Genomic DNA, 13,096 nt, shown 5'->3' on the forward strand with positions numbered 1-13,096 from the left:
AATATTCACTTCTACTACAGTTGGCACTTCCACTGAACTACCATAGGGGAGGGGGGCCTTAAGGGGCAAAATGGGTGATTATGTTTCTGCAACCTTTAAGGCACTAATTCCACCCTGTAACTCTCCCAAAGCCAATCAAAGTTCAAGAGGCAGCTGGCAGAAACCTTCAAAGCTGGGAAAGGAGGAGTCACATTGCCATGGACTTGAAAAGGTAGGAAAAGGAAAGGGAAGATTAAATCTGTGGGTCTAACTCTAGCCCACTTCAGCCTGCTGATTAGATCCAGCAAGGAAAAACTGCTGTAAGTCCCACACTTTTGGGAGATTCTGGGAGGGAGGAGGGCTGAGGCATAGAGATGCTGCTTTTTGTTGCAGCTCCAATATTGAGGATAGATTAGGTTGGTTCTCTCTTTGTTGATTTTCTGCAAGTTTCTAAAGACCCTTCCCTACACTACCCTCTCAAGGGCCTTCCCTGATTTTGAGTTGCTGTTGCCATCTTTTATTGAATTTTTGTAATGTATTTTTAATTTTTTATGGAATTCATTTTGTATTTTTTTATATGAGCTCTGAGAATTGATTTCAATTTTTTTATTTATTTATTTATTTATTTATCAAACTTCTATACCGCCCTTCTCCCGAAGGACTCAGGGCGGTGTACAGCCTTCATTTAAAACAATAAATATACATATTAAAATAACCATTAAAAAGCTTATTCAATGAAAGGCCAGATTAAAACTGTCGATTGACCATAAAAATACCCAATAAAATTACCATTAAAAGTTTAAAATTTAAATTTAGAATTTAAAAAGTCAGGCCAGTCCTGCTTGTATAAATAAATAAGTTTTCAGTTCCCGGCAGAAGGTCCGAAGGTCAGGCAATTGGCGTAAACCGGGGGGAAGTTCGTTCCAGAGAGTAGGTGCTCCCACAGAGAAGGACCTTCCCTGGGGCCGCCAGCCGACACTGCTTGGCGGACGGCACCTGAGAAGACCCTCTCTGTGAGGCGTGCGGGTCGGTGGGAGGCATGTGGAAACAGCAGGCGGTCCCGTAAGTACCGGGCCCTAAGCCATGGGCGCTTTGAAGGTGGTAACCAAAACCTTGAAGCGCACCCGAAGACCACAGGTAGCCAGTGCAGACTGCGCAGGAGAGGTGTTACCGGGAGCAGCGGTGCTCCCTCAATCACCAGCGCAGCTGCATTCTGGACTAACTGCAGTCTCCGGTACACTTCAAAGGTAGCCCCATGTAGAGCATTGCAATAATCCAGTCGAGAAGTGACGAGAGCATGAGTGACCGTGCATAAGGCATCCCGGTCAAGAAAGGGGCGCAACTGGCGGACCAGGCGAACCTGGTAAAAAGCTCTCCTGGAGGCGGCCGTCAAGTGATCTTCAAACGACAGCCGTTCATCCAGGAGAACGCCCAAGTTGCGCACTCTTTCCGTTGGGGCCAGTGACTCGCCCCCAACAGTCAGCCGCGGTTGCAGCTGACTGTACCGGGATGCCGGCATCCACAGCCACTCCGTCTTGGATGGATTGAGTCTGAGTCTGTTTCTCCCCATCCAGACCCGTCGGCCTCCAAACAACGGGACAGCACTTGACAGCTTCGCTGGGGTGGCCTGGGGTGGAAAAGTACAGCTGAGTATCATCAGCGTACAGATGATAACTCACCCCAAAGCCACTGATGACCTGTAGCGGCTTCATGTAGATGTTGAACAGGAGGCGAGAGAATCGACCCCTGCGGCACCCCACAAGTGAGGCGCCTCGCGGCGATCTCTGCCCCCTGTCAACACCGACTGCGACCGGTCGGAGAGGTAGGAGGAGAACCACCGATAAGCGGTGCCTCCACTCCCAACCCCTCCAACCGGCGCAGCAGGATACCATGGTCGATGGTATCAAAAGCCGATGAGAGATCCAACAGGACCAGGGCAGAGGAACAACCCCTATCCTGGCCCTCAGAGGTCATCCACCAACGCGACCAAAGCTGTCTCCGTGCTATAACCGGCCGGAAGCCGGACTGGAGCAGGTCTAGATAGACAGCTTCCTCCAGGTACTGAGGAACTGCCGTGCCACCACTCTCTACAACCTTCGCCACAAAGCGAAGGTTGGAACTGGGCGATAATTACCCAAAATAGCTGGGTCCAGGAAGGCTTCTTGAGGAGGGTCTCACCACCGCCTCTTTCAAGGCAGCGGAAAGACCCCTCCATCAAGAAGCATTTATAATACCCGAGCCAGCCTCGTGTCACATCCTGAGTGGCCAGCACCAGCCAGGAGGGCACGGGTCCAGTAAACATGTAGTGGCATGCAGCCTCCCAGCAACCTGTCCATGTCCTCGGAGCCACAGAATCAAACTCATCCCAAACCACATCAACAAGGCGAGCCTCAGTCATCTCATCTGGATCATCGCAATCTTGGTCCAAGCTATCCCGAGCTGAGCGATTTTATCGTATAGATAACCACTAAACTCCTCGGCACGTCCCTGTAGGTCATCCCGTCCCCTGGTGAAGAAGGGAACGGGTCACCCAAACAGGGCGGCGGGCGGTTATCTGCCGGCGCAATGAGGAGGCGTGGGCGCCTCGCCACCCTCAGTGCCACTAGGTAGGTCTTTGAAAAGACCTAACTAGTGTCCGATCAACCGGGCGGCTGGACCTCCAGGTGCTCTCTAGGCGTCTTCTCCGGCGTTTCATCTCTCTCAGCTCCTCAGAGAACCAAGGAGCTAATCGAGATCTGTGCCGGGTCAGAGGCCGCAAAGGCACGACACGGTCCAAAGCCCCAGCGGCCTGTTCCCAGGCCGCGACTAGTTCTTCAGTCGTGCCATGGGTAAGATCCTCAGGAACGCCCAAGCTCCGTCTGGAACCTCTCAGGGTCCATCAGGCGCCTGGGGCGGAACCAACGCATTAGCTCCGTCTCCTGCAGTGGTGAGTAGCGGTCTGAAAGTCTAGGCGGAGGAGAAAATGATCTGACCATGACACGGTATTGTCACTAAATCTCTTACTACCAGATCATTAAACCACTGTCCAGAGATATAAATCAGATCCAGCGCAGATCCCCCCGTGTGAGTAGGGCCATCAGTTACTTGAATCAGGTCCAAGGCCGTCATGGAAGCCTGGAACTCCTGAACCACTGTTGATGACAAGCCAGCCGATGGCAGATTGAAATCGCCCATGACCAAAAGTCTGGGGATCTCAACAGCCACCCGGCAAGCACCTCCAGTAGCTCAGGCAGGGCTGTAGTCACGTAGCAAGGAGCCAGGTACGCGATCAACAAACCCATCTGATTCTTATGGCCCCACTTCACAAGAAGGGATTCATAGCCGACTATCTGAGGAACAGTGGTCTCTCTCGGCTCTAGACCCTCTCTCATTACAACCGCCACCCCTCCACCCCTACCCTGGGCCCTTGGCTGGCGGAATGCTCGGGAACCTGGCGGGCACAGTTCAACTAGGGCACCCCTTCTGCACCCAACCAGGTCTCCGTAATGCCCATAAAGTCCGTGGATTCCCCTGGATAAGATCGCCAAATCAGGGGCCTTGTTAACCACGGACCGGCATTGCACAACATCAACGGAGGCCGGGCTCTGAGGATCCTGACCTTCCGAGGCAGGGAAAGACTAGGGGCGGAGCACACGATCGCTTTTAAACAGCGAACACGTGCTCCCAGCGAGCAATCTGACCTTGCTTCCGCCATATCTGCCCCTCCCACTTACCGTACAGATGGAACCAACTTTCAATTCTGGAACGAACCCCTCACCCCCCTCCCTCGTGGCAACATAGAAATATATGTTTAATAAATACATACAAATAAATACATACAAATAATGACATAAAATATTCCTTGGTGTTGTTAGACAGAAAAGTTTTTGTATGGCTTTCTAATCCTCTGTAATGAATTTATTTATCCAACTTCTGATTCCTGGCTGCAATGCATAATTGGGGAATACTTATATTGATTAATAATAATTGTTTATATGCATCAAGTCATTTTTGATAGATAGATGGATGATCTCCTTGAATATCTGCCCCTAATCTGAGCTTTTAAGTCTAATGGGTTATAAAGCCTTGACATCCACTTTGCTCAGCCTTGTTATCATCAACCACACTCTCTGGGGTTTTGAGAGACTAAATCTTCCTTTTATTAAAGTGTGGCTCCAGGCCCCATGAAAAGTAGTTTTCATTGACCTTAATAGATGGATTTGTGCATCATCCTATGCCAAAGCAAAACATCAAAACAAAACAAAACAAAACAACATAATAGGGTAATAAGATGTGTGAAGAAGACAACATTGTAAATTAGAACAGGGATATAATAGCAGGTTAAAAAAAAAGTAAAAAACCTTCATTTTTGATCCAACTCTTTTCAGTTCACATATGTAATCAAGGGCTATCTCAGATTGTACTATAAATCTCCCAAACTAATGTATATAATTTTATTTTCACTTACTGTTAAATCCCCCACCCACCCAGACCACCATCTAGCAGAATTGAGACTTACCATCATCTGCAAGTGATGGACGAGTGACTTCAAAGAACAGATCAAATATTTTCTGTGGATTTTCCCTGGGGAAACAAGAATCAGTGGATTCAGTAGCAAAAATAGAGAAGCCATATGAACTTAGAGAATATGGTATTTATATTGGGAATCTAAGAGAGAATCTTGTCTTAGAACAAGATAAAGGTATAGAATGGAAATAACCTTTTGCCAGACTACATACTTTATAACTAGACTTTCATAATTTCAATTCCCATAATTCCCTTGTTGGAACAAGCAGTGGCCAAGCTCTTTGGAGAACACCAAGTTGGGGAAGCCCTTTTAGTGATATCTTACTTCAGGTCTCACTGCAGCATGTTACTGTATTGGCATGTGAGAATGGCCTTGAGAGATAGCTGCAGAGTAGACAATGGGGTGTAAAATGTATCTCAGCCCACAGATGGAGGGGGGCATGAGAAGCATTTCAAAAGGAGCCTCCCCAATTTTCTAGAAACCAAAAAGAGGGGAGGGGAGAAATGCTTCCAGTCTTGCAAGATTCTGTTTAATGTAACCTTTCAATAAACACAGATATAGTATTCCTGGTTGTGCTTCTTGTACTGATTACCTCACAAGGCTAATGAGTGCCTTTTGTACTGTTAATATTGTAACCTACATGATCCTCTCAAGCATTCCCCGCCCCTCAGGGGTTGACAGCATGATGATGGTGAACTAATCCAGTCTGTGGCTATCTTGATTAAAAAGTCACTCCCTTATACTGGTGGTAGAAGACCTGGGATGCCCTGATCAGATGGCCATATTTGTAAGAACTTTAGCCACTGGAAAGACAGGTCTAAGGCCATCACTTCCTGCAATTTTTAAAGTTACTGTCTTACCAAAAAAAAAAAAAAGGAAGAGTGAAAAATATCTCAGACAATGGTGACCCAATTGGGTTTGGCACCGTAAAGATGAGGGAGGCTTACATTTCTTTCTATCCCATTTTGCCCCATTTTCTATATGGTCCCCTGAGGCAAAAAGAATAAGAGAATCAGAGAAAAGAACTTATAAAAAGCCCAATTTTTGTGAAGACAATCCAGGTCAGAACAGATGACATTTTAACACTGGAATAGCTAAAGGTATTTAACTCTCTTCACTCACAGGATAAAATAAAAGTAATGTCAGAGGGATAGAGCAGAAAAAAATGTGTTTTATTGTAATTAGATAGCAGAGCAGAAAAAAACCCTAAAGCAGTTTTCACATGTAACTGCCAATCTCCATTCAATGATGTTACCTATTCCCACTTCTGAGCTCTTAAAATCAGTTCCATATCTTCAGGAATCATTGTGAATCAAATACTTTACAAGCCAACAGCCTCTGAGGGCTAGCCATGTACCACCTAATTCAACTTTAGTGCTGTGGGGAAACTCTTCAGTCTTCCTCTATCATATGGCTGACTCAGCAAGAGTCTTTGTGAGAAGTAGGTCGGGATAACACTATTTTCAAAGGTGCCAACAAAACAAGAGTTGTTCTATTTCATACTCCTATGTATTGCAAAGGATCTTGTTGAGATAGACAGATCAGGAGATCAGAGATCTTAGCTGACTTCTGCATTGCAAAAGTAAAACTGAAGTACACTTAGAGTGGATAGTTATGACAGGCCACCCCACCCCACCCCACCCCACCCCCCACCTTACTTCTTGAACCTGTCCGAAGGTCTTACTTGATCCGAGATCCCATCGTCCTTGACTCATTCCAACGCCATCATTTCACTGAAGCACCAAATGAAAGTCTTCCTTCTCATCCAGATTGAACCTCTGGAAACTAACAATTGTTCCAGAGCTCTGTTTGGTAGGTTTCAAAAAGCAGCATTTCCTCTTGCGGCTTTTTGTTAGAGGAAGTTTGTACCCTGTGACGGCCTTAGTTCACTGCAGAATGAAAACTTCAACAGGGGACGGAAGGAGGTATGGTGACTCTTTTGGTCCATTTCTGCTGTATTAGTAGACCTTATTGCTTTCTTATTCTTCAGTAAGGACAACAGATTTGAAGGCCAAGCAAACTTCTTGATAAACAAAATTATCTTCTTTCAGAAATTTTGTACAATTAAATACAATTGATGCAATGGTTTTTAATAGCTGATGGCTTGTGTGGAAGCAGAGAGTTTTTTTTAATGTGTTTGCATGCATGCAAAAAAGAGAAAGGAAAAAGGTAGGGTATTTTAGTAGAGGCAACAAAAATGAAAACAACTTCAATTTGTGCACCTGAAAAGAAACAGCAATAAAATTTGGGGTGTACCAAAATGTTATTAAGCTTGAGAAATGGGCAATGCTGTAAAATTGGAATACTTGTTTATCCAACTCCATCAGACCAGTGGATAGGGCAGTATTTCTTCATGAAAATATAGAACAGAACGGAATGGAATGGAATGGGAATGGGAATAGGAATAAGATTAGGAATGGGAATGGGAATGGGAATAGAATAGAATAGAACAGAATAGAATAGAATAGAATAGAATAGAATCTGAAAGGGACCTTGGAAGTGTTCTAGTCCAGCCCCCAGCTCAAGCAGGAGAACCTTTACTATTTCAGATAAGTGGTTCAGTTTCTTCTTAAAAACTTCCAGTGATGGAGCGCCCACGATTTGTGAAGTATTTACAGATATATCTATATTTTATTTACCAATTTATAGAGGCTTTGAGAAGATGATGGTTTTATTAGGATTACCACTGGGAGAACATATAAATTGGCAAAATCACCTCAATTGGCTTGGAAAGATCTGTAAGAATGGTGAGGTGGCAATCATGTGGCATTTCCATTCTGGACTCTGCATGCAGTTCAGAACCATGTTTATATCTGTTGGATAACACAGTCTGATGTAGTTTGTTTGGGGCTCCACTGTATTTGAAACTGGAGCAAAGCTGGTGTCTTTGCGCATTGCCATGGCTCAGCTGAATATGTTGGCAACATGTTCCTCATTTGAAGGAAGGCTTGCCTCACCCCACTTCTCCGTTTCTGGGTTGGTATTTTTCAATAGGAAATATGAGTTGATACATTTCTAGTTTCTCCTCAAGCTTCCCTTAACAGCTTATTTGGCTGTTTTTTCCCCACATGGAGAAACAAATCAATACAACCTGAGTGAAGGACATGGATGAAGTGCTAGATGTGCCAACTTTTATACATGTAGATGCAAACTATTTTATTTCTCTTTTAGATGACTGGGAGTAAAAGTAGCTGGGATGGGTATGTGGTTTTTGTTGTTTTGCTCCTTATTCTAAGGTTCTGAGACTGGCTATAGTCAAGAGGGATTGAAAAGTAGAAATGCTCATGGAATCAGAATTAAAAGGGGCCATTCAGGGCATTGAGTCCAGTCGCCTACAGGAACTCAATTGAAAGGTTCTCAATAGATGGCTATAGAGGCTCTTAAAGATATTGAGAAAAGGGAAGCCCATCTCCACCCCTCCATCCTAGTAATTAGTTTCATTGTTGAATTGCTAAAACCATTACATTCTCTCCCCCACCCATAGCATTTCTTGGGGATTTGCCTTTCTGTAACTTGAAGCCATTACTTTATGTCCCGCTTTTGAGACTGTATTATGTATTTATTAAAAATTCAAATCATTCAATTGTCAAAGCTCTCTGGACATTTACACTAAAACAATGGTAAATGGTAAAACACTGGTTAAAAAAAAAGAACACCACTTGGTTATGTTCCTGTGAAATGCCTTCAAAGACTGAAAAACACTCTTACTTCTCTTTTCTTCTTTTCAATTTTCAAATCATCATCATCTTTGACTCCATTTCAATGAATTTGAATTGTTCCTAATGTATTGTGACCAGAATAAAGCATAAGACGGGGTGTGACCAGTGCAGAACAAAGACCTATAACTGTTTTGGTAAAACAATTCAATTCTTTTTTCGCAGCAACTTTACAATACTTACACATAGTCAATCTGATCTACTCCAACTGCACAATGCTTGTCAGACACATTATTGCCAAGTCAGATCTTTCTCAGATTGTATATGGATGTTGGATTCTTTTCCTAAATGAGGTATCTTCTAACACCAAATGACTAATAGGTGATGATTAACCAATTTTGTGTTAATTGGAATGTTAGTAAGCAGGTTTGTTATGTCTTCCTCTAAGCCATTGTTTCTCAACCTTAGCTGAATTCCCCAGCCAGCATGTGGGAGTTGAAGTCCACACATCTGAAAGTTGCTGAGATTGAGAAGCATTGCACTAAGTCAATATCCTGATTGCAAAGTAGGAGCTAAGAATCTCTTGATTACAAATAACTATATAGCAGAATTTTGTTGTAGAAAGTAGACTAGGGTAGGGCTAATAAAACTGGGCTTCAAAAATCAGATTATGTGGTTGGACATGAAATGTTTCCCAGTGGATTTGCAGGAATAATTCAAAATCTTACCGTATATGGGTTGCCTCCTAGGGATTTTTGAGAACATCTTTTTTGACATGGAAATAGCTTGCTTTACTCTTTCCAGTGGAAATGCTTACTATCCCCCACATGAAGAAGATGAGAATATTTGAAACCTGAAAACTATATTTTTCTGTGCTAGCATAGCTTCCCAATCAGCATCTGTATGGGAATCTTTCCATAAGGTTATGAAGACAGAGCTCTTTTGTAGGTCTTTGGAGAGTTGACTGTGGTGCTCTTAGCTGGGCTTGGATTTCAATTGTTAGATTTGCAGACTGCTTGTAGGAATTATTGTTTAATTCTGTTTGATTGTACATTGGGTTTTTAATGGATTGTACATCTGAATTGATTAATTACAGTGGTCTGTCATGAAGGAAGAAAGGAAGGAAGGAAGGAAGGAAGGGATGGATGTTGGGGGTTGACTGATTATAGTGCCCAAATGAATTAATATGATTACAGTTTAGAGTGGTTGCCCCGAGTTTTGCAGCTCAGATATGGTAGCTCCTAATTAGATAATAAGTCATCATAATGGAGAGACTCATCTCATGCTAAGGGAGGGCATTCCTTCTGTCCACTTCAACCACAGTATTGGAGTTGAGGAGGTTTTGGATAAGGTGCCACTTTTCTGGTTTTATTTCCCAGTTCTCCCTCCTGGTGCACTCCCCATTCCTTCTCCCCACTTTATCACACAGTTGTCTGATACCATTACCAACATTCTCACCTCCCTCTCCCCCTTCCTTTTAGCTTTTGAAAGACAAAATGCAATGCTTGGCAAAGCTGAGGCCTCCCAGGAAGGGAGGAGGAAGAGAGAAAGAAAGAGAAAGATTGAGGGGCAAGCGGGACTTAACTTCTGCAAATGTGTTTGCAAAGCTGACGCCTTCCTGTTGCAGATGGGACTATGATGGGGAGAGGATGATACCCTTAGAAGCTTCTGATTTAGGAGCCAAAACACCTCTCCCTCATTCCATTTCAAGCTTTAAGGCTCCATTGTGAACATGGCACCCAAGCCGTGGGTGACATGGAAAATCAATCCAGTTTCTCAGGAGAGACAAAAGGGCACAGGCAGGGAGCCCCATCTTTACTCCTTCCTCCATTTCTCACTGATTCAGTTCAGCTTCTCCTTTTGTTTTTAATGGAGTGAACACCACTTCATCCATTATCGGTGTCAGCTTTTTTATTGTTGCCCCAAGACAAGATAGCAAAAGGACTGTTGGGTAAACATTCTTACAGTCTTCCCCAGAGTCTGAGAATGTCAGTTGAAAAGGATTTTATTGAGATAAATAGTTATAGTTCAGCCTCCTGCTCAGTGCAGGAATTCTCCTACATCCTTGACAGCTAGCTGCCTAATTCCCAGCTGAAAATTTTCAGCAAAGAAGGGCCTTCCATTCACACCCACCACCCAGTACCATCATTTGCAGCTATTATCCACAGGCAGTTCCTTCTAATATTTATCTTGAAGCCTTTTCATTTCAACCTGTTGGTCCTCCTTGATTGTTGCTCTCACAGGGAATGGGCTGAGACTTCCACAGTGTGTGCTAATTACCGAATTAGGTTTTCTCTGTGGATATCCCTGCAGGGTATAGCTGCTGAGTCTGTAGGAGAAAAAGGCTTTGAGTTAAATCCTTTATAGTCCTGGAATGAAGATGGAGGGACATCTTAAGTTATTTTCTGGAATCTGACTCAGGATGAGCAGTTGCAATGCCTGGATTGTTTTAAAATATTTATAATTTCTCCTAAAGAATTATCGCATTGTAACATGTCTTCTGGATACACTGTATAAATGGGTCATAGCATCCTCCCCTCAGTGTGACTGCAGGGTCCCATGTCAAATTGTAAATCACATTGTGACCCGCTGTAAACGGAGGGCATATATGATCCAGCTTCTGATTTCTTTCAGATAAACAATGGTGCACTTCAATGGTTAGATGGCCTAGATATAGATATCCCAATAGCAATCTTTTTAACATTTTAAATATTTTGTATTCTTAAATCTTTTGTTGTCATTACTGCTGACTGGGGTACTGTTAAGATTGGCAAATTATCAGGGATTAGCTGTTTAGAATTATTTTTCTTTTATCTAAGTAACAGAATAAATTTCTATTTATGCATCCTTTCTGAGAAACTGGTTCATTGCACAAGGAGAATGGATGGAATACCATAGATGATACCTCCAAAACTGGAAGAAAAATGCCTTTGTAATGTCTTTTTCTTTTCATTGTGATGTAAACAGGGATCTGCACTGGAGCTTTTGAAGAGCATCAGGCTAATGCACTCTGGGATGGGAACTATAACTGGTGCTCCAAAGGAAAGGCCAAGTTACAAAGCTCTAGTTGGATGTCAGGATAAAATCCTAGGTAACCCGTGAAGTGATTGCTCAGCAATCAGACTTCAGTTTGCATTTGATGAAACCTGGAATAAAAGGTATTCCAGAGGCCAAAGAACCATTCCTGAGCTGATGAACCTACATTGTTCTCTGGAAGAAAAGTTATTTTTACAGATCAAATTTTCAGGACAAGAAAAAGGGGTTCTTCCCTAATTTTACTGCTGGCAGTTTTATTGTTGTTGTTATTATTATTTCCAAGGAGTTTTAAAAACGGGGCAGTATCATCACATGAAAGTCTAACATGTATCTCTGTCTTGCTTCTAAGTATACTGAAACTTTGATTTTATTATCTCAGTAAAAACTTGGACAGAAAAAAGAGTAATTCAATCAACACAACATTCAGAATCAGGAACCTCCTTTTCTATTAGACTGAAACTTTTGGCTGTGCTGTGAGCACCAGGCAAAATTGAGCAGGAGATTCTCAGCAGCTAGAACAAACAGATACGTGGCTTTAAAGAAACACATTGGCACAAGCTTTTATGAGTCACTTAAAACAGATTTCAATAAGAGATTGGACAACCATTTGTTCAAAATGGTATAGAGTCTCCTGCTCCAGCAGGGGGTTGGACTAGAAGATCTCCGAGGTCCCTTCCAAGTCTGTTATTTTATGTTCTGTGTTCCTATTAGGTTAGCAGGTTCATATGAACATCCAAACAGGAGCTAGAAATAGTGACTCAGAAATAAATTATATGCAATAAATGTAGAGTGGCAACTGAATTAGAGGATCTGAATAGCCTTCAGGATCTTTCAAATAGCAAGAGTAGCACATAGCACAATTAACGGAATAATGCTGACTTAGTTAACATTCACAGCCAGACAGGAAACTATGGTCTTTATTCAAGCCCAAATTGCCTTAAGGTGCTTTGTAATCAGGATGAAGTTGCTGAACGCACAACATGAATTTGCCCCACCTAATCATATCGAATTTATTTCTCTTAAATGACAGATGGGTAATTTCTGTGCTAAGGAGGAAATAAGGTCCATGAACAATGCACACTATAAGGTAAGTAAAGGCTTATTTAACAAATGTGTGATTTAAGGAACACATTTGTTGAAAGTGGATGAAGGCTTCTGAATTTAAAAATAACTTCTGATTCAGCATGCACTTTGTAGTGTGAAGATTTATGGTCTTGGCAATAGGATTGTTGAAGATTATGTCAACTATGAGATTAGTCACTTTTCAGTGTTAAAAGTAGTACTTTAAAATACCACAGTCCATCTGGTAAACTCTTGTGGTCTTGCTGTGGTCAAAATGAGTACTTGTTAAATACTTGTTTTCCCTCCACATGATCATGAGGATTAGAAAAAAAGGTATTAGGACAATGAAAAACGCTTTTTAGCTATAAAACACACAATCCCCACCAATTTGCTTTGAGCTCAGGGCTGCTGTCATAAAAATAGATTTATCCCATGGAGACAAAATCGTATTTCCCTTCCCAGAATTGCCAGCTTGCTTTCCTTAACAGTAAAATCAGAGTTTGTGAAGTGATAAAAGAGACTCACCCAGGAAATTATTCCAGTGGCTCAGGAGGGGACGTTTATCTACTTCACTATTTTCAGCAGTCCAGGGAATGAGTGCAAGAGTACATGGATGATTGGCAAGCACAAGATGTCTTTGATAAAATATGAACTTTATGATCGGTTACTCATAAGATGCCTCTAGTTATTTTTGAGCTGCTGCACATGAATGCTCTTCCTGCCAGCCCTTTGAGGTAGTCCAAACAGGAAACAAAAACTGGGAGTACTAACAGTACCGTTATTGTCAAGTTACAGTAATCTTGCAAGTCTGAAAGCACTTTCGGTCTTCCTTGCCTTTACTTTCCAGAAAGCTAGG

At 42.6% G+C, this 13,096-nt stretch overlaps 1 protein-coding gene across 4 annotated transcripts in view; it reads right to left on the reverse strand.

Annotated features, from left to right (window-relative positions):
• The window catches only part of DENND1C (DENN domain containing 1C), a 33,731-nt gene extending 27,368 nt beyond the window's left edge, over nt 1–6,363 (reverse strand). For 2 of the 4 annotated variants that reach the window (XM_058166120.1, XM_058166121.1), the window contains exons 1-2: nt 6,145–6,362; nt 4,478–4,542 (exon numbers count right to left, since the gene is read on the reverse strand). Coding sequence is in view for 2 of the 4 variants with exons in the window: in XM_058166119.1 (XP_058022102.1) it covers nt 4,478–4,542; nt 6,171–6,187 (82 nt within the window). In the remaining 2 variants the exon portion in view is untranslated. Of the gene's footprint in view, nt 1–4,477; nt 4,543–6,144 lie in introns of all 4 variants that reach the window. The other 2 variants (XM_058166119.1, XM_058166117.1) reach the window with 2 other exon arrangements.
• Between the last annotated feature and the right edge of the window lie 6,733 nt (nt 6,364–13,096).

The sequence above is a fragment of the Ahaetulla prasina genome, chromosome 2, assembly GCF_028640845.1.
Source record: "Ahaetulla prasina isolate Xishuangbanna chromosome 2, ASM2864084v1, whole genome shotgun sequence".
Classification (NCBI taxonomy): Eukaryota; Metazoa; Chordata; class Lepidosauria; order Squamata; family Colubridae; genus Ahaetulla; species Ahaetulla prasina.